The sequence below is a fragment of the Oncorhynchus mykiss genome, chromosome 18 (genome assembly GCF_057628025.1).
Source record: "Oncorhynchus mykiss isolate SJ-2025 chromosome 18, ASM5762802v1, whole genome shotgun sequence".
In the NCBI taxonomy this organism is placed as follows: Eukaryota; Metazoa; Chordata; class Actinopteri; order Salmoniformes; family Salmonidae; genus Oncorhynchus; species Oncorhynchus mykiss.
Genome location: NC_143039.1, coordinates 39,265,915 through 39,287,635, shown reverse-complemented (window position 1 = coordinate 39,287,635; position 21,721 = coordinate 39,265,915). Strand labels below are relative to the sequence as shown.

Here is a 21,721-nt window from a genome sequence, read left to right as displayed (position 1 = left end):
TCGTTCTCCTGTATATTTTGAGTACAGCAACTGCAATTAGAAGACATCATGTTAATGTTACTACTTAGCTTCGGCTGTTGGAGGTCCTGACGAACCATGTCCAGATAAAGCGTCCGGAGTGAAAAGGTTGAATGGGAAAAAAAAGCAATCCCAGCTGTGCTATAGATGTCCTTGAGAACTCATGTTCTCAAAAAAGGCCTTCAGTATTGCTTTAGACACTAGTGTTATTTTGTATTATGTTTATAAAGCAGTATAATGTTTTATGTAAAGTAGGCCTATTCATTAATTTTCACATTTTTGGGGGGTGGTCACTTTTTGGTAACAGGGTTTATTACGCATGCTCCGAGTACTGTAGTCCTTTTCACCCGCCCCTTTATTACAGTGCATAGCAGAGACAGAAACCCCAGAATCGTGGCAGAATATCCGAGGTTGATGCGATTCGATAAAGGAAGGCTGAGAAATGTCTGGGCTGGGAGTAGTTTACCAAGCGAATAATCTGGCAGCATTTGGGATGGTGTGTGCATTTTCATGACCGTTTAAATTTATTTCGTTTCAACAAAATGCCTCTCTACCATTTGGCTTCATTTTTCTATTGTTAACGTTTTTATGGGTTGTAGCCTCACGCGCCTGCGCCCAGTTCCAATAATCTTATTGTGGAAATGGTGAATCAGGATTTATGAATATCTATTTTGCAATTTTCGCCTTCATGGCACCTGTTGTTATTGTTATGATAACGGTAGGGGTATCATGTGTCTTCAAGGAGGCACAGTCGGATTGAACGCTCACTTCTTCAATGATGGACGCTCTGGTTCGTATTAGTATGACTAGCCTGTGTGTGGTTGTGTCAGTGTATTGTTTGTGTTTACATGTTTTGTTGTTTCCCCGTTGTAGTCTCCTAATAGCCTAGGACATTTTATAGGTTAATGATGCAGACAGTAACCTAACTATTTATTTTCAGGTGTCTGATTCGCCCCAATTTGCACCTGTCCGACCACTCTTATTTCATAATAATTTCCTAAATTTAACAGGGCTCATTGTCACACATTAATATTTAAAAAAAAGTTATGTAGACCTATCTATAGCATACGAATATATATATATTCCTATTCCACCCCATTCATCTACCTGGTCATGAATTCGTTATGTTGGCTAATAGTCTTCAACCTAGACCAAAAGGAAACAGAAAGGCCTATTTATGTTTTAAATAACACTATAGCCTTTACCATACTTTCCCATTCAATTCACCTGTAAATATGTGGAAGCCTACCAAGTGTATTGAATCACTCATAGGCCTATTATAGGCGTTACCCATTTTGGTGCACATTTTCTTTTAGAACTATAAGGTGCGCTCTAATGACCTGGTGATTTTTTTGTGGACAACAAACATGCGTTAAAGATGTAGACCCTATGCTTATTCGAATGCAACACTTGACACGCTGGAAACAAACAAAGAAGCCGTGCAAATAAAATGCCACACGTTTTGTGCGAGCTTGTAGGATGTGCAGGTACCAGGGATGCTTGTTACCATGGAGACGGGATGCAGGCACGCGGTGCAGTCTTGTGCTGCATAGGGGGAGATCAAATAAAAACGAGGGTACCGAAAATCGCACAGGGCATAGGCTATTGTAGTTTTCAACAAAGAGAACAATGAAAGACTGACAATCACTATTTTTAAGCACTATATCAACAGGAATTTAAAGGTAGTCTTTAAAATAATTAACATCTCACAAATCTCCCATGTCACACCTCCTTGTAGTTGGGGAGAAATCCCCCCGCTTTCAGTTTCTAGTGTCACCTCTCCGAGAGCACTGCTCCGATTACGGTGGAAGAAACAATCCTATCATGGCGCCTAGATTCCAGCTGAAGGTAAGAATTGCGCTGTATCACAACGCGTGTTCTGGAAACCAAGCCGGTGACAGATATTGCATTGCGAAGCAATTTGGGCTTTTAACATGGAATGCAGGTCCTATGTGGACAAATCATTTGTGGACGTCAGTGGATTGTAGCCAGTGTAGCATAACCTGGCTAGCATATTGCTCGAGTAGAACAAGAAAGAACAGGACGGATTTGACATTGGTGAATGACATAGAGACAGTGTGACTCAAACCATATCGTGCTGGGAAATTATAAATTATAAAGATCTGCGTATTTTGTGATGTGATGTGTGTGTGTGAAGGGCTTGGCTTCATATACATTATATTAAAAAGATAACTTTGGTGCATTTTCACAAAAGCACAAAAATCTAAACAGATCATGTTTCAAAACTCGAATCAAATGTTTTTATTGACCAAGTACAACAAACGAATTCACAGTCACTTGTTCACTGCAACAAATCACTCTAATCACTCAATTTGGATGCATTTTCAATTTAATTATCTGCTTTTCAAAATGCAACATTCACTTTAAGCCTACATTTGATATGATATTCTTATCATTTGTTAACACTACAATTCATTATCACTTAATCAAACTGCTCACAACTTAATTACTGAACTAAACTGATGTAGTGCCTAGTTAACATATATAGTTTGATAACTGAAAATGTATATATTTTTACCTCATAAATGTATCAATTTGACATCAATTTAAGTTGGAAGGGAAAACTAAATCATACTGTATATGGATGTGATCATTCTCCAGAAGCCAGTGTGCTTCAATAGGACAATGTGGAAAGAGTTACTCTGATGTGCTACCATTTGGAATTATAGTGCAGAGTACAATGCACTGCTGAAATAGCTGGGTTGTATATAACCATATATTCCACTCATTATCTGAATTTCATTGATACGCTCACTGTAAGCTGATTCATTTTGTTGAGCAGAGAGATAGGAGATACTGCATAGAAACACATAGAAAAGGTGATCATGTAAAATGTTGCAAGGGGCAGAAATGACATACAACACCATAGTACAGTATGTGACAATAAAACATGTTATTATTATTTTTAATTATACACCATATTTCTGATGATTTGTCCTACGATTGTACTGTATAAGGATAATGAAAACGTAAGACTGACCTGTTTCCCAACATGCTCACAATGTGTATATTGTATTGTTTTGCTGTTGGATTAAATAGTAGTTTAAATAACTAAGTGGCGAACCTGTCATTATCTGATGCATTGGTGATTTTGCATGGATGACTCGGGTGTGAAAGATATGTGCAACCCCAATGAATGCACAATCAAAAGTTCTTTAAAAAGATAGAGGCCATTACAAGTGTTATGAGTTTAGAGTTTTGTACTTAGAGTTTTGAAAATAGACCACTTACAGTGCATTTGGAAAATTATTCAGACCCCTTGACTTTTTCCACATTTTGTTTTTCTAAAATAGATTAAATAAACATGTTTTCCCTCATCAATCTACACACAATACCCTATAATGACTTTTTTTGCAAATGTATTAAAAACAAACAGCAATACCTTATTTACATAAGTATTCAGACTCTTTGGTATGAGACTCGAAATTGAGTTCAGGTGCATCCTGTTTCCATTGATCATCCTTGATGTTTCTGCAACTTGATTGGAGTCCACCTGTGGTGAATTCAATTGATTGGACATGATTTGGAAAGGCACACACCTGTCTATATAAGGTCCCACAGTTGACAGTGCAAGTCAGAGCAAAAACCAAGCCATGAGGTTGAAGGAATTGTCCGTAGAGCTCAGAGACAGGCATAGATATGGGGAATAGTACCAAAAAAATGTCTGCAGCATTGAAGGTCCCCAAGAACATAGTGGCCTCCATCATTCTTAAATGGAAGAAGTTTGGAAACATCAAGACTCTTCCTATAGCTGGCCATCTGGCCAAACTGAGAAATTAGGGGAGAAGGGCCTTGGTCAGGGAGGTGACCAAGAACCCGATGGTCACTTTGGCAGAGCTCCAGAGTTCCTCTGTGGAGATGGGAGAACCTCCTAGAAGGACAAAAATCTCTGCAGCACACCACTAATCAGGCCTTTATGGTAGAGTGGCTAGACAGAAGCCACTCCTCAGTAAAAGCCACATGACAGCCCACTTGGAGTTTGCCAGAGGCACCTAAAGGACTCTCAGACCATGAGAAACAAGATTTTTTGGTCTGATGAAACCAAGAATGGACTATTTGGCCTGAATGCCAAGCGTCACGTTGGGAGGAAACTGGGACCATCCCTACAGTGAAGCATGGTGATGGCAGCATCATGCTGTGGGGATGTTTTTCAATGACAGGGACTGGAAGACTAGTCAGGTTCGAGGGAAAGATGAACAGAACAAAGTATTGGAAGATCCTTGATGAAACCTGCTCCAGAGCACTCATGACCTCAGACTGGGGCGAAGGTTCACCTTCCAACAGGACAACAACCCTAAGCACACAGCCAAGACAACTTGTGAGTGGATTCGGGACAAGTCTCTAAATGTCCTTGAGTGGCCCAGTCAGAGCCCGGGCTTGAACCCAATCTAACATTTCTGGAGAGACCTGAAAATAGCTGTGCAGCGACGCTCCCCATCCAGCCTGACAGAGCTTGAGAGGATCTGCAGAGAAGAATGGGTGAAACTGCCCAAATGCAGGTGTGCCAAGCTTGTAGCGTCATACCCCAGAAGACTTGAGTCTGTAATCGCTGCGAAAGGTGCTTTAAACAAAGTACTGATAAAGAATCTGAATACTTATGTAAATGTAATATTTGTAATACGTTTTTATTTGTAATAAATATGACAAAATGTCTAAAAACCTGTTTTGCTTTGTCATTATGGGGTTAGATTGATGAGGGGGAAAAAATGATGTTTTCAATATCACTTTCCACCGGCACGTAACAAAATGTCAAGGGGTCTGAATACTTTCTGAATGAAACTATGTCAGAACAACAGATTTGTACCTTGTCAGCTCAGGGATTTGAACTTGCAACCTTCCGGTTAGTAGTCCAATGCTCTAACCACTAGGCTACCCTGATGCATCCTGCAACAGTTAGGTTACTGACTGATTCTTAATTAATTTCCTTCACTTAGAGTAGGAATGCTGATCTAGGATCAGGTCCCACTGTTTTAGCAAGTGGGGGACAACTTCTGGTGAAACTGGAGGGCGCTCAATTCAAATAAATAATCATAAAAATTATGGATGTTCTTGTTAATCTAACTGCAGTAGCTATTTCAGCGAAAACATGCCATGCTATTGTTTGAGGACGGCGCTCCATATCAAAATATTTTTCCACCGGCACAGGTTTTATAAATTCACAAATAGTGATCAAATATTCACTTACTTTTTGAAAATCTTCCTCTGATTTGTCATCCAAAGGGTCCCAGCTATAACATGTAGTGTCGTTTCGTGAGATGAAATCCTTAATATCCCAAAAAGTCAGTTTAGTCGGCGCCATTGATTTGAATAGTCCACTCGTTCAACATGCAGATAAAGGAATCCGAAAACGCCTCAGATACCCTAAAATGTCATCAAACTATAATGTTTCTTACGGAAAGAAGTATGTTCAATAGGAAACCGATTCTAGCAGGTGTGTCCTATCTTCATTGCGCTCGCAAACACGAATTTCCAAGACTGTGTTCCTGTACTAAAACTGACATTTCTTATTCGTTTGTGGAGTTACAAGCCTGAAACCTTGAACATAGACTGCTGACACCCTGTGGAAGCCATAGGAATTGGCTTGGCTAATTTTGGCTTATTTCCAAAATGACCTTATACTTGCCATTCTAAGAGGATGGTCTCTCTCTCAAAAACAGTTCTGGTTGTTTTTTGTTTGGATTTTCTCCTACCTTATCTATTGTGTTATATTCTCCTACATTATTTTAACATTTCTACAAACTTCAAAGTGTTTTCTTTCCAATGGTACCAATTATATGCATATCCTGGCTTCAGGGCCTGAGCAACAGGCAGTTTACTTTGGGCACATCATTCAGACAGGAAGTGGAGAAAAAAAGGGGCCTAGCCCTAAGAAGTTTTTAACCCTAAACCTAACATTCCCTTGAATATCAAAGTGACCCATGAATATCAAAGTGACTTACAGTAGTGAGTGCACATATTCTCATAGTTTTTTGTACTGGTCCCCCATGGGAATCAAACCCACAACCCTTGCATTGCAAGCACCATGTGCTACCAACCGAGCCACACAGGACCCCTACCTGTGTGATTCATTGCCTCTCCACCTCTCCCTCCTCCCCAGTCTAACGTGAAGAGCATGGAGTGCGAGCTGCATTGCCCAGTGTGTAAGGAGATTGTCAAGCAGCCCGTGGTCCTGCCATGTCAGCACAGCGTCTGCCTGATGTGTGCCTCAGAGGTCCTGGTTCAAAATGGCTACCCTCCTCCGGAGCTGCCACCCGAGCCCAACTCTCCTGCCTCCACCCCCAATACCCGCTCTCCCCGCCAGGCACGCAGGCCCATGCCCAGCAAGGCCGACCATCGACCCATCGACCGCGTGCTACGTTCAGGTAATGTGTGTGTGTTTGTGTAAATGTGTGTTTGCACGTGAGAGAGAGAGTGTGTGTATGTGTGCGTGTATGTGTCTTTTAGATTCAATGTCAAGTGACGATCAATAGGACTAGTCTGGGGATGCGTTGGGAATACACAAGTCATTCTGTCTTTCTCTCTATTTCCTCCACTACCCATCCCTCTCTCCTCATCCCATTGACTGACTTCTCCCCCTCTGTCACCCTTTGTCCAGGATTTGGGACGTATCCGTCGCCGGGGCGACGGCGTAAGGAACCGCCCCCCGCGATGTTGTTTCCGTGCCCACCCTGTGGGAGAGAGGTAGAGCTGGGAGAGAAGGGCCTGACTGACTGCCTGCGTAACCTCACCTTGGAGCGCATTGTAGAGAGGTAACACACACACACACACTTACATTTATACACGCAAGTACGCACACATGCACTATGCACAGGTCTTGGTCTTGTGAGCTGTTACTGAAAAGACACATACATTTTATGTGATCCCATGTGATCTTATGTGAAGTTAATGTAATAACCTGTAAAGCAACATGTGATAACATGAAACTACACATGTGAAAACACGTGATCACATGTAAAATGTTCCATGAACCCATTTTCACATGATTTTCATGTGAAATTTCACATGAAATAATGTGATTTGCCACTTGTGAAATCGTGTTTTTTTTCTGTAAGGAAGGATGTAGCCCTGCCTTAGGGCTGGGTGGTATACCGTATTTTGATGCACAGACTGGTTTGGGTTTTTACTTTACCTTCTATAACGGATATTGAATGTTTGGTTTGTTAAATGTGATACACCATGTGTAACGTCCATTTTTATAGTCATCTCTCTCCATGCTGCTTTCCACACAGACCTAGCCCCTCACCCTGTCACTCAAGGATCTAATTTGTTGTTCCTCGACCACGAGACACTTGCGTTCAGTGGCCAATGCAGCACATGCAACAATGATGACAACGATGCTGTTTTCACTTTGCTTCTTAATATAAATCCACTAGCTTTCTATAATTACACTATTAGTTTGTGTTTCTTACATCTGCAAATGGCTAGTTTGTCTTTTCTTAGCAGGTTGGGCCTAAAGTTGGGCCTAAATTGCCACTAATGCTAATTGCTAGTTAGCTGGCTAGCTAATACATGTACTGAGTCAGAGCAAACGTAACTAGCTATACAGCCTGATAATACCAGGGATGGTGCGACCTAAATCAGCAAGTCGTTTGTGCAACAGCATCTTCTAAATCCAAGAGGAATATGCGAAGCATGAACATCTTAGCTACATGAAGTATCTAAGAGAAAACATTCAACTTAACCAAAGGTTACAGGGTCCCCTATGAAACACTGACCATCACTTTGGTTCCTACCCTGTCACAATAACTCCTCCCTGGCATTTTTATTCGTTGTCATGTCGAACAACATTGTATTCAAAGTGCCCACTATTATAGTCTAACTATAGAATTAGAATAATCATTCTATTTCCATTATCCCAACAGTTCAGCCAAATGGTTTGCTCTAAATCGCAACTGCAACATTTTATTTAAAATGGTTTGCCCATATCGTGCAGCCCTACGTGGCAGTGTGGAAATGATCACAAATGAGTGCAGGAAATGCAGAAATTTATGAAAATGCTGGAAATTATTTTTGTTTTAAGTTGAATTGAACAGTATAAAACAATCAGAAGGGAGAAAGACCCATTGAAATTGCTTAGAATGTATGTGTTGCCATCTTATGGTAACACACTTCTCGTAAAGCAAATTTAGAACTTTTATTATTCAAAAACATAAAATACCTTGATACTGTATGATATTTTGGCCATATTGCCAAGCCTTACCCTGCCTGCAAAATCAGTGTCACCGTCGGGAAGGAATTTCCTCTTGGTCTGTTGAAGACGTTAGTTTTCCAGTCGGTTCAGATCTCACCCGTGACACACACACACGCACGCACACACACACACACACACACACACACACACACACACACACACACACACACACACACACACACACACACACACACACACACACACACACACACACACACACACACACACACACACACACACACACACACACACACACACACACACACAGTGAGAGAATGTGTCCAAGTACTGCTTTCCAAATAGCACCCTGGTCAAAAGTAGTGCACTATATAGGGAATAGGGTGCCACTCTTGTTAATCAGCATGGAGCTGACCTAGAGAGGAAATTAGCAGAGCTCCCAGACTGCAACACACTGCAGCAAACTACTGTAGCAGAAAGACACTGCACTTCCACTGGACTACTGCAGTGTAACTGCTAAAAGCTTATTTTCCCCATGTAGAGTAACCTCTTAATGTTATTTATCACCCGGTCTACCCATCCCCTCTCTCTCTGTCTTGGCCCTGTTCTCTCCATCCATCATTCTTATTTTTGTCTCTCTTTCTTTTGCCTTTTCCAACCTCGCCCACCCCCTATCTACTACTATCCTGCCCTAATTCGCCCATGCTCTCTCTCTCTCCCCTACCCTCCTTCCTTTAATCATTCCCCTCTATCTTTCTCTCCCCCTTTCTTAGGTACAGACACACAGTGAGCCTGGGCAGTGTGGCTGTGATGTGTCAGTTCTGCAAGCCTCCCCAGTCCCTGGAGGCCACTAAGGGCTGCGCCGACTGCCAAGCCAGCTTCTGTAACGAGTGTTTCAAGCTCTACCACCCCTGGGGGACTCCTCGCGCCCAGCACGAACACGTCCAGCCCACCCTCAACTTCAGGCCCAAGGTGAGGCCTGTCTCTCTCTCATCCCTCTCTCAAACCTCTCTTCTCTCCTTTCTCACCCCTCTTGTCTCTCCTCCTCCAGGTTCTGTCGTGTCCGGAGCATGACCAGGAGCGTCTGCACTTCTACTGTAGGACGTGCCAGCGGTTGCTGTGCCCGCTCTGCAAGCTGCGCCGAGTCCACGCCGGGCACAAGGTGGCGCCAGTCGCCCAGGCATACCAGACACTCAAGGTAGGCATCCGGGTGCAATGGCTTAATTGGTTGTAGCATGGTTCCTGCATTGGCCTTTTACTGTGGAATTGACTGGATAATGCATGTAATACCTGAGCTGCTTTGAATAAAATTACCTAAATGGCAATATTGTTATAATCAATTGCATTAGTGGTTATCACACGCAATGGGGATTGGCCCTCAATGGTTGGTTGTTAGTCTAGTAGTACAGTGCATGACAGAAAAGGGGTAAGTCGCCATTGAACTGTGGGTTTAGATCATCCAGTGTGTAAGAGATGAATACAGTTCAAATGTAGGGTAATACAGAGCTACTCATGTGCATTAGGATTAAGTCTGGTCAGGGCATTAACTCTTTGTTTATTTGACAGGACAAGATTACCAAGGAGATGAACTACATTCTGTCCAACCAGGAGACAGTCCTGGGCCAGATCTCACAGCTGGAGAGTGCCACCACTCAGACAGAGGTAACTAAATAATACTGCAGTCTGCAGAGATCCAGAAATAACCCACCAGAGGGGTATACCACAAAGCAGGGCTAACTTTGATAAACAACCAGAAATAACTTTTGATTAATTAAGAAAGTTTACCTTAGATATGTGTTTTTGGATGTTGAGTCAATTAGACCAAGTTTTCTTTTGTAAAAATAAATGCCAATTCATCATATGAGCTTCACTGTGCGGACAATAATACAGTGCCTTGCGAAAGTATTCGGCCCCCTTGAACTTTGCGACCTTTTGCCACATTTCAGGCTTCAAACATAAAGATATAAAACTGTATTTTTTGTGAAGAATCAACAACAAGTGGGACACAATCATGAAGTGGAACGACATTTATTGGATATTTCAAACTTTTTTAACAAATCAAAAACTGAAAAATTGGGCGTGCAAAATTATTCAGCCCCCTTAAGTTAATACTTTGTAGCGCCACCTTTTGCTGCGATTACAGCTGTAAGTCGCTTGGGGTATGTCTCTATCAGTTTTGCACATCGAGAGACTGACATTTTTTCCCATTCCTCCTTGCAAAACAGCTTGAGCTCAGTGAGGTTGGATGGAGAGCATTTGTGAACAGCAGTTTTCAGTTCTTTCCACAGATTCTCGATTGGATTCAGGTCTGGACTTTGACTTGGCCATTCTAACACCTGGATATGTTTATTTTTGAACCATTCCATTGTAGATTTTGCTTTATGTTTTGGATCATTGTCTTGTTGGAAGACAAATCTCCGTCCCAGTCTCAGGTCTTTTGCAGACTCCATCAGGTTTTCTTCCAGAATGGTCCTGTATTTGGCTCCATCCATCTTCCCATCAATTTTAACCATCTTCCCTGTCCCTGCTGAAGAAAAGCAGGCCCAAACCATGATGCTGCCACCACCATGTTTGACAGTGGGGATGGGGTGTTCAGGGTGATGAGCTGTTCAGGGTGATGAGCTGTGTTGCTTTTACGCCAAACATAACGTTTTGCATTGTTGACAAAAAGTTCAACTTTGGTTTCATCTGACCAGAGCACCTTCTTCCACATGTTTGGTGTGTCTCCCAGGTGGCTTGTGGCAAACTTTAAATGACACTTTTTATGGATATCTTTAAGAAATGGCTTTCTTCTTGCCACTCTTCCATAAAGGCCAGATTTGTGCAATATACGACTGATTGTTGTCCTATGGACAGAGTCTCCCACCTCAGCTGTAGATCTCTGCAGTTCATCCAGAGTGATCATGGGCCTCTTGGCTGCATCTCTGATCAGTCTTCTCCTTGTATGAGCTGAAAGTTTAGAGGGACGGCCAGGTCTTGGTAGATTTGCAGTGGTCTGATACTCCTTCCATTTCAATATTATCGCTTGCACAGTGCTCCTTGGGATGTTTAAAGCTTGGGAAATCTTTTTGTATCTAAATCCGGCTTTAAACTTCTTCACAACAGTATCTCGGACCTGCCTGGTGTGTTCCTTGTTCTTCATGATGCTCTCTGCGCTTTTAACGGACCTCTGAGACTATCACAGTGCAGGTGCATTTATACGGAGACTTGATTACACACAGGTGGATTGTATTTATCATCATTAGTCATTTAGGTCAACATTGGATCATTCAGAGATCCTCACTGAACTTCTGGAGAGAGTTTGCTGCACTGAAAGTAAAGGGGCTGAATAATTTTGCACGCCCAATTTTTCAGTTTTTGATTTGTTAAAAAAGTTTGAAATATCCAATAAATGTCGTTCCACTTCATGATTGTGTCCCACTTGTTGTTGATTCTTTACGAAAAAATACAGTTTTATATCTTTATGTTTGAAGCCTGAAATGTGGCAAAAGGTTGCAAAGTTCAAGGGGGCCGAATACTTTCGCAAGGCACTGTATATAATAATATTTAAGCAAGTTAGCTGGCCAATTTATTGATGCTACTGACCACACCACCATAGACAGCATTGTTTACCACAGTAGACATCATATGCTCATATACAGTGGGGCAAAAAAGTATTTAGTCAGCCACCAATTGTGCAAGTTCTCCCACTTAAAAAGATGAGAGAGGCCTGTAATTTTAATCATAGCTACACTTCAACTATGACAGACAAAATTAGAAAGAAAAATCCAGAAAATCACATTGTAGGATTTTTAATGAATTTATTTGCAAATTATGGTGGAAAACAAGTATTTGGTCAATAACAAAAGTTTATCTCAATAATTTGTTATATACCCTTTGTTGGCAATGACAGAGGTCAAACGTTTTCTGTAAGTCTTCACAAGGTTTTCACACACTGTTGCTGGTATTTTGGCCAATTCCTCCATACAGACCTCCTCTAGAGCAGTGATGTTTTGGGGCTGTTGCTGGGCAACTTGGACTTTCAACTCCCTCCAAAGATTTTCTATGGGGTTGAGATCTGGAGACTGGCTAGGCCACTCCAGGACCTTGAAATGCATCTTACGAAGCCACTCCTTCGTTGCCCGGGCGGTGTGTTTGGGTTCATTGTCATGCTGAAAGACCCAGCCACGTTTCATCTTCAATGCCCTTACTGATGGAAGGAGGTTTTCACTCAAAATCTCATGATTCATGGCCCCATTCATTCTTTCCTTTACACGGATCAGTCGTCCTGGTCCCTTTGCAGAAAAACAGCCCCAAACATGATGTTTCCACTCCCATGCTTCACAGTAGGTATAGTGTTCTTTGGATGCAAGTCAGCATTCTTTGTTCTCCAAACACGACGAGCTGAGTTTTTACCAAAAAGTTATATTTTGGTTTCATCTGACCATATGACATTTTCCCAATCTTCTTCTGGATCATCCAAATGCTCTCTAGCAAACTCTAGACGGGCCTGGACATGTACTGGCTTAAGCAAGGGGACACGTCTGGTAGTGCAGGATTTGAGTCCCTGGCGGCGTAGTGTGTTACTGATGGTAGGCTTTGTTACTTTGGTCCCAGCTCTCTGCATGTCATTCACTAGGTCCCCCAGTGTGGTTCTGGGATTTTTGCTCACCGTTCTTGTGATCATTTTGACCCCATGGGGTGAGATCTTGCGTGGAGCCCCAGATTGAGGGAGATTATCAGTGGTCTTGTATGTCTTCCATTTCCTAATAATTGCAAATCAAGCTGCTTACCTATTGCATATTCAGTCTTCCCAGCCCGGTGCAGGTCTACAATTTTGTTTCTGGTGTCCTTTGACAGCTCTTTGGTCTTGGCCATAGTGGAGTTTGGAGTGTGACTGTTTGAGGTTGTGGACATGTGTCTTTTATACTGATAATAAGTTCAAACAGGTGCCATTAATACAGGTAACAAGTGGAGGACAGAGGAGTCTCTTAAAGAAGAATTTACAGGTCTGTGAGAGCCAGAAATATTTCTTGTTTGTAGGTGACCAAGTACTTATTTTCCACCATAATTAGCAAATAAATTCATAAAAAATCCTACAATGTTATTTTCTGGATTTTTTTCTTCTCATTTTGTCTGTCATAGTTGAAGTGTACTTTTGATGAAAATTACAGGCCTCTCTCATCTTTGTAAGTGGGATAACTTGCACAATTGGTGGCTGACTAAATACTTTTTTGCCCCACTGTAGCTCTATGGTCCTAATCTGTGTGTTGCTGTCTAATACATCATCTCTGTGGTCCTCCTAACCTCCCTGTGTGTTGCTGTCTGACTGTTGAACAGCGTAGCCAGGCTTAACAACAGAATGAAATAGAACACGATCCTGGAATAATATTGATTGACATACATTATATCTCTATGGTCCTACTCCTGTGTGTTGCTGTCTGTCCACAGGCAAACAGCGTAGCGGCACGGGAGCAGCTGTCTCAGAGCGTGAGAGACCTGACCGCCCTCCTCGCTGAGCGCCACGCCTCATTGTCTCAGGCCCTGGAGGGGGCACGGCAGAGGCGGGGCGAGGCGTTGGCGGGCCAGGTGGCGGAGAGGCGGAGCCTGCTAGAGCATGCAGGCCTCATGGCCTTCTCCCAAGAGCTGCTGAAGGAGACGGACCCGCCCTGCTTCGTCCAGGCAGCGCGCCAGACACACAGCAGGTACTTTACACACAACAGGTCTGACTGGCTGGGCAGCAGACAGCGTGGAAGCTTATACAAATAGCACCCTATTCCCCATAGAGCTCTGATCCAAAGTAGTGCACTGTAGGGAATAGGGTTCTATTTTGGACGAATACCCAGGGCTCTTTAACGCCCTAGTTTTGTTGATTTTTCTGTTTATTTCTTTATATGTTTCTTTGTTTGTTTCTCTGTTCTTATTGTTCTATTTTCTCTCACCCAGTCCTTCAATCAATGTCTATTGTCTATTCTTCTTTCCCTCTTGTGTATGCTTTCACTGCTCATCCCACGGCATCAGCAAAATGACAAATGGCCACAAGAGGGAGTCAGTAGACCTGTTTGTGAAAGATAACGTGGCGTGGATTTGGCGATGGGTGTTCTATGTCGTTGTGCTCCAACCAGTGTTCACTGTTTCCAATGATGGCTTGTTAGACTGACACGGGATTAGTGGCATGAGACATGTAGTTATACAGGTAGACAGTAGACTGCTGCAGTATGTAGTCTCATTAATCTACAGTATCTGTAATCTCTCGTGGACAGGTCTATGTAAACATAACTGGTACCATAGAATCTGTAGGGAATGGAATGGGTTGCGTGGGATAACAAGCAGCAGTAGTTCTGGTGTTTGGTTTTTTTGTAACTGGTCATTTGGTCAAATCACGATTTCGCAGGTATTAGCATCTTTTGGATTTCGGAAGGGTTCTGCTCCTTATTCTAGCGTCTCTTAGTCCCTTCTCTTAACATGCATGGACCCAAAATGTAATCAAGCAGCCCGTAACTTGCAAAGAGAGACGTTGGAGCTCCTCGTTCCGGTTCTGCTCCTTATTCTAGCGTCTCTTAGTCCCTTCTCTTAACATGCATGGACCCAAAATGTAATCAAGCAGCTGACCAATTACGTGAGACTTTAGTTCTGGATTAACCAAGATGAATCTATCTGCTATCAATTAAAGTTACTCTAATTGCGTATTACCCTAATAATTAAAGTGGTTAAGTCTGCGTAGTGCATACCTCCCTCCTCGGACTTGTTATCTACTCCCAAACAACTATTCTAAAAGTCTCCCCCCCCCCTCTCTCTCCCCCTCCTCGCTCTCCAAGGTTATCCACGTCCATCGAGGGGCTGCAGTGTTTCTCTCTGGCTGCTGATCCCTCCTTCAGACACTTCCAGCTGGACGTCTCCAAAGAGCTCAAACTCCTCACAAACCTGCAGTTCATCCAGGGTGAGACAGAGGAGAGGATAAAGGAGGGGATAGGGGGCTAGGGAGGGGTAGAGGGATAGAGCCAGCCAGAGAGAGAGAAGGATAAAGGAGGAGGCTAGGGAGACATTGAGGGTAGAGTCAGTCAGAGAGAGCGGAGGATGGAGGATAAAGGAGGAGGCTAGGGAGACGTAGCGGGATGGAGTCAGTCAGAGAGAAGGAGGATGGAGGATAAAGGAGGAGGCTAGGGAGACATTGAGGGTAGAGTCAGTCAGAGAGAAGGAGGATGGAGGATAAAGGAGGAGGCTAGGGAGACATTGAGGGTAGTCAGTCAGAGAGAAGGAGGATGGAGGATAAAGGAGGAGGCTAGGGAGACATTGAGGGTAGAGTCAGTCAGAGAGAGCGGAGGAGAGGAGGATAAAGGAGGAGGCTAGGGAGACATTAAGGGTAGAGTCAGTCAGAGAGAAGGAGGATGGAGGATAAAGGAGGAGGCTAGGGAGACATTAAGGGTAGAGTCAGTCAGAGAGAAGAAGGATGGAGGATAAAGGAGGAGGCTAGGGAGACATTAAGGGTAGAGTCAGTCAGAGAGAAGGAGGATGGAGGATAAAGGAGGAGGCTAGGGAGACATTAAGGGTAGAGTCAGTCAGAGAGAAGGAGGATGGAGGATAAAGGAGGAGGCTAGGGAGACATTGAGGGTAGAGTCAGTCAGAGAGAGCGGAGGAGAGGAGGATAAAGGAGGAGGCTAGGGAGACATTGAGGGTAGAGTCAGTCAGAGAGAGCGGAGGATGGAGGATAAAGGAGGAGGCTAGGGAGACGTAGAGGGATGGAGTCAGTCAGAGAGAAGGAGGATGGAGGATAAAGGAGGAGGCTAGGGAGACATTGAGGGTAGAGTCAGTCAGAGAGAAGGAGGATGGAGGATAAAGGAGGAGGCTAGGGAGACATTGAGGGTAGAGTCAGTCAGAGAGAAGGAGGATGGAGGATAAAGGAGGAGGCTAGGGAGACATTGAGGGTAGAGTCAGTCAGAGAGAGCGGAGGAGAGGAGGATAAAGGAGGAGGCTAGGGAGACATTAAGGGTAGAGTCAGTCAGAGAGAAGGAGGATGGAGGATAAAGGAGGAGGCTAGGGAGACATTGAGGGTAGAGTCAGTCAGAGAGAGCGGAGGAGAGGAGGATAAAGGAGGAGGCTAGGGAGACATTGAGGGTAGAGTCAGTCAGAGAGAGCGGAGGATGGAGGAGAGGGCTATAGAGACATAAAGGAATAGTCAAACAGAGAGCAGGGTTAGAGCCAGAGTATTTGAAAAAGGGATTTAGGAGGGGAAAGAGAGGATATAAGAGAAATTACATACTACAGAATACAATCATGTAACATTTTGGTGGTAATTCAATTTAAAGGTAGACTCAGCAAGATTAAATAAATGCACAAGATAAACAGCAGAGTGGGTCAATTTCCACAACAACTAAGAGCGTTAAAGCGCAAGGTTAAACTTGTCCTGTAGCTATCACGTTGTAGAAGTGTGAAGCGCACCCGTGCACATGCGCAGATACTCTGTGTGGCTGTGTGAGAGCAAAGTGTTGCATCGCGCTATTCTGAATATCTGCGGTGCTGCTCATGGCAACATCATCTCGATGAGTCTGCCATTAATTATGTTGTTTTACTGAATCATACTGTATCTTCAACTATGCATTAGCAAACTGTAGTGAACATTTGGTAGTGTTGCATATGTAATCAAGCCAGAGAGTATATTTTTGTATCCAACATCTGACTGACAGCTGTAATGTTTTTTCCCATCAGCCCCTCTGGCCCCTGTTATTGACACCCAAAAGACCCTGGCCTATGACCAGCTCTTCCTGTGTTGGCGGCTGCCTCAGGAATCCGCCCCCGCCTGGCACTTCTCTGTGGAGTTTCGTCGCCGGGGGGTGGTGCCAGGAGGCGGGGCCAGGGGTGGTATCCAAGGGCGATTGGCTGCAGCCCGCTGGGGCTGGCAGCGGCTGGAGGAGGTGGGCGGAACCAGTGCTGTGATTGACAGGTTGGAGATGGACAGTGTGTATGTGTTGAGGGTGAGAGGCTGCAACAAGGCGGGCTTCGGGGAGTACAGTGAGGAGGTGTACCTACACACCCCGCCAGCACCAGGTGAGGTCTATACACTGTTCTATAGGTACACACACACACACACACACCCACACACACACACACACACACACACACACACACACGATCTCATCAGTATTGGTATAACTGATATGCATCAGAACAGTATCCATAGAGATCATCTTAATGACTAATTTCTCTATTTTTCTGCCCATTCCCATCCTTCTCTCTACCCATACCATCCAACTCTCCTCCCATCCCATCTCTCTATCCAACCCCTCCTCTAAACACTGTCTTCACACGTCTCTCCTCAGCTCTCTCATTCCACTCCTAGGTCCACTCTCTCAATCCACATCTCTCCCTCTGCCTGTTAATGTGAGCATCGACACTCTTTTCTCATTTTTCCTCTTGTTGCTTCGCACATATCTCTCTACCTCTTTTTACATTTATACCATGCATATCTTGTCCTCCCAGCCACCCTCGTTCTCCCTCCATAATGAGATCTCAAGAGTGTGTTGATGAGGTTTGCTATTTGTTAAAACCTGAGGCTTAACAAATGGATTTGGTTGATTGAGATCTATGCTAATGAGTCTGGGAAGTCCGGAATGGTCAATGTCTCCCTTGGTAAATGATTCTATTCTGCTATGTTTCCCTCGGGAATATTAATAATCCCAATTTAGGAAAGATGCATCTCCTTCTCCTTTGATTGACCTTCTGTTTGGACTGTTTTCTATTAGTTTCTAGTTTGTTGATGAAAGACTGTTTGACTCCCTCTCTCCTCGTCCATGTCTCCTTTTTTTCATTCCAGAGGAGTTGCATGACAGTTCTTTATCCCTCTTCTCTGTTAAGCCTCTCAGTTCTTTCTTTGTTGCCCTGATTCTATACAGTGCATTTGGGAAGTATTCAGACCACTTTTCCACATTTTGTAACATTACAGCCTTATTCTAAAATGTATACAATTGTTTTTTTCCACTCATCAATCTACACACAATACCCAAATAATGACAAAGCGAGAACAGTATTTCAGTCATTTAAAAACAGAAATACCTTATTTACATGAGTATTCAGACCCTTTGATATGAGACTCGAAATTGAGCTCAGGTGCATCCTGTTTCCATTGATCATCCTTGAGATGTTTTCTACAACTTGATTAGGGTACCTCTGTGGTAAATTCAATTAATTGGACATGATTTGGAAAGGCACACACCAGACTATATAAGGTCCCACAGTTGACGCTGCATGTCAGAGAAAAAAACAAGCCACGAGGTCAAAGGAATTGTCCGTTGAGCTCCGAGACAGGATTGTGTCGAGGCACAGATCTGGGGAAGGGAACCAAAACATTTCTGCAGCATTGAAGGTCTCCAAGAACACAGTGGCCTCCATCATTCATAAATGGAAGAAGTTTGGAACCACCAAGACTCTTGCTAGAGCTGGCCGCTCAGCCAAACTGAGCACTTAGGGGAGAAGGGCCTTGGTCAGGGAGGTGACCAAGAACCCAAAGGTCACTCTGACAGAGCTCCTCTGTGGAGTTGGGAGAATCTTCCAGAAGGATAACCATCTTTGCAGCACTCCACCAATCAGGCCTTTATGGTAGAGTGGCCAGATGGAAGCACTCCTCAGTAAAAGGCACAGGATAGCCTGCTTCGAGTTTAAGGACTCTCAGACCATGAGAAACAAGAATCTCTAGTCTGATAAAACCAAGATTGAACTTTGGCCTGAATGCCAAGCGTCACATCTGGATGAAACCTGACACCATCCCTACAATGATGTATGGTGGTGGCAGCATGCTGTGGGGATGTTTTTCAGCAGCAGGGACTGGGAGACTAGTTAGGATCGAGGGAAAGAAGAACGGAGCAAAGTACAGAGAGATCCTTGATAAAAACCTGTTCCAAAGTGCTCAGAACCTCAGACTTGGGCAAAGATTCACCTTCCAACAGGACAATGACCCTAAGCACACAGCCAAGACAATGCAGGAGTGGATTTGGGACAAGTCTATGAATGTCCTTGAGTGGCCCAGCCAGAGCCTGGACTTGAACAACATCTCTGGAGAGACCTGAAAATAGCTGTGCAGAAATAAATGCTCCCCATCCAACCTGACAGAGCTTGAGAGGATCTGCAGAGAAGAATGGGAGAAACTCCTCAAATACAGGTGTGCCAAGCTTGTAGCGTCATACCCAAGAAGACGAGGCTGTAATCGCGGCCAAATGTGCTTTAACAAAGTACTGAGTAAAGAGTCTGAATACTTAAGTATATGTGATATTTCCAGTTTTTTTTTAAATAGAAATTATCAAAAGATTCTGAAAAACTGTTTTTGCTTTGTCATTATGGGGTATTGCGTGTAGATTGATGAGGGGAAAACAATTTATAAGGCTGTAAAAAATGTGGATAAAATCGGGGTCTGAATACTTTCTGAATATGCTGCATCTTACTACTCTATCCCTGTATTAGTGCTGCTCGATTAACAGAAATATCTGTTATTTTTGGTTTTTTAAACAACTAATTGACCGACATCGGTTCAATTATTTTGAATTCCACTTTGTTCTGTTTTGTTCTGTGAGCTCAATGTGCGGTTTCTGTAATAGATAACTCAGATCAAGCCTGAACTGTGCGATGTAGTAGGGAGTTTTAGTTTTCAACAGGAAAAATATTCTACATTGTTTAGCACAGAAAACCTGATAATTAACTACAATGACCATAATCTATTGCGTGCCCGCTTGAACTTGTCTGGTCTGTGCGGAGCAGACACAGAGACTGAGACAAGAGAGAACGTGCAATGAAGAGGAACAGAAAGCAGTTGCTTCACGAGCCTGTAAATACATGCTCTAAGTGATTGATTGTTGGTATTGAGCAGTCATAAAAGTATGCCTTATTTACCTTGAAAAATGACTAAAATAGTGATAGAGATGAGATGACTCGGAATTAAATATAAAGTTATCAAATAAAACACATATTTTATGAAATAATGTGAATAAATGATAGTTAAGTAATAAGCAGTCACTACCATCATTGTTTTATTCTGTGTTTTTACAGAATTCAGCACACATAATGCACATTGCATTTAATGTCAATTTCTTTTATCGAAATCAAAATAAAAAAGTGACTATTTTTGAATAATCGAACCAACCTCAAAAAGCACTAATTGCTCAGCACTACCCTGTATTTACCTCCTCTGTGCCCTTATCGTCTTCCTTCCCTCTCTCCTACTTCGCTTCTCTACTCTATCTCATCAAAACCCACCTCTTCCCTCCTTCCTACTTATGCACTCCTCCTTCCACCCTCCCTCTTTCTTTCCCCCTTTCCATCTCCCTATCCTCCCCTGGCCTCCTCTCTCTCAGTGTTAAATTTCTACCTGGACTCTCGCTGGGGTCTCCATGCCGACCGGCTGGTGGTGAGTAAGGAGCAGCGCTGTGCCCGGAGTGTTCCCGGCTTGTCCCTGATGCAGGCCGCCGACCGAGCGCTCACTTCCTGTCACCTGACTGCAGACCTCCTGGTAGGCGACGTGGCCATCACCCAGGGCAGGCACTACTGGGCATGCTCAGTGGAGCCCGGCTCCTATCTCGTCAAAGTAAGTGGAATGACTGGGAGGAGAGTTTGTCCCAATCCCAAATCGTCCCATAAGGCCAGTGCCATATTCACATATTCACCAGATCTGAGAGGATTTGCCCTCTGCTAGGTGGAAGTTAACCCGTATTGCTTATACCAATCAAATCCTTTCAAATCTCCACAGGTGCATAGGGCAGGGATCAGCAACTAGATTCAGCCGTAGGCAGATTTTTTATTTTCTTGTGCGGATGGTTGGGGGGCCGGATCATAGTTACAAATAATTTGACTGCAAATTGATCTGCAAGAAGCCCAAACAGATACTAAAACATAATAATTTCAAACCTTGCTTACATTTGTATGTTGACTCCACATTGACTCTGTACCGGTACCCCCTGTATATAGCCCCACAATTGTTATTTACTTAAGCTCTTTAATTTGTTATTATTATCTCTTACTTTTTGGGGGGGTGTTTTTCTTAAACTGCATTGCTGGTTAATTAAGGGATTGTAAGTAAGCATTTCACTGTAAGGTCTACCTACACCTGTTGTATTCAGCGCATGTGACAAATAACATTTTATTTGATTTTGATATGATCACGTCTCTCTGGTATGCATGAAAATAGTTGGGAACAGATTTCTTAAATGAAAATCACTTGGAGCTGATATCCTGGATTTTTTGCAGTCTTATGTTCAACAATGAAAATCCCCCCCCACACACACACACAAAAAATCTCTCTATATATTTATAAATAAAAATCTCAAAACGTATAAATAAAACCATTTGGCCCGTGGGCCGCCAGTTGGGAAACCCTTAGAGGACGATTTAGAATGGGCCCTTACTGTGTTGTATGGTGTGTATTTATGTGTTTTTTTGTATATATACACAAAACTATATACAAAATACAATATACAAAAACGTGTATGAAAATGTATGTGTGAAATTATTGGCACCCTTGATGAGCAAGAAAATGCTGAGCTATATTGTATGCTACAAAATAAAATCTGGAAA

At 43.2% G+C, this 21,721-nt stretch overlaps 1 protein-coding gene across 4 annotated transcripts in view; it reads left to right on the top strand.

The window, feature by feature from the left end:
* The first annotated feature begins 344 nt into the window (after positions 1-344).
* The window catches only part of LOC110496004 (tripartite motif-containing protein 46-like), a 32,026-nt gene continuing 10,649 nt past the window's right edge, over positions 345-21,721 (top strand). The window contains exons 1-11 of one of the 4 annotated variants that reach the window (XR_016488459.1): positions 358-808; positions 6,137-6,401; positions 6,635-6,788; positions 8,962-9,160; positions 9,240-9,386; positions 9,755-9,850; positions 13,619-13,872; positions 14,986-15,107; positions 16,874-17,212; positions 17,485-17,545; positions 20,506-20,735. Coding sequence is in view for 2 of the 4 variants with exons in the window: in XM_021571610.3 (XP_021427285.2) it covers positions 1,738-1,866; positions 6,137-6,401; positions 6,635-6,788; positions 8,962-9,160; positions 9,240-9,386; positions 9,755-9,850; positions 13,619-13,872; positions 14,986-15,107; positions 16,874-17,212; positions 20,506-20,735 (1,935 nt within the window). In the remaining 2 variants the exon portion in view is untranslated. Of the gene's footprint in view, positions 809-1,503; positions 1,867-6,136; positions 6,402-6,634; positions 6,789-8,961; positions 9,161-9,239; positions 9,387-9,754; positions 9,851-13,618; positions 13,873-14,985; positions 15,108-16,873; positions 17,213-17,484; positions 17,546-20,505; positions 20,736-21,721 lie in introns of those variants that run through there. The other 3 variants (XR_016488458.1, XM_021571612.3, XM_021571610.3) reach the window with 3 other exon arrangements.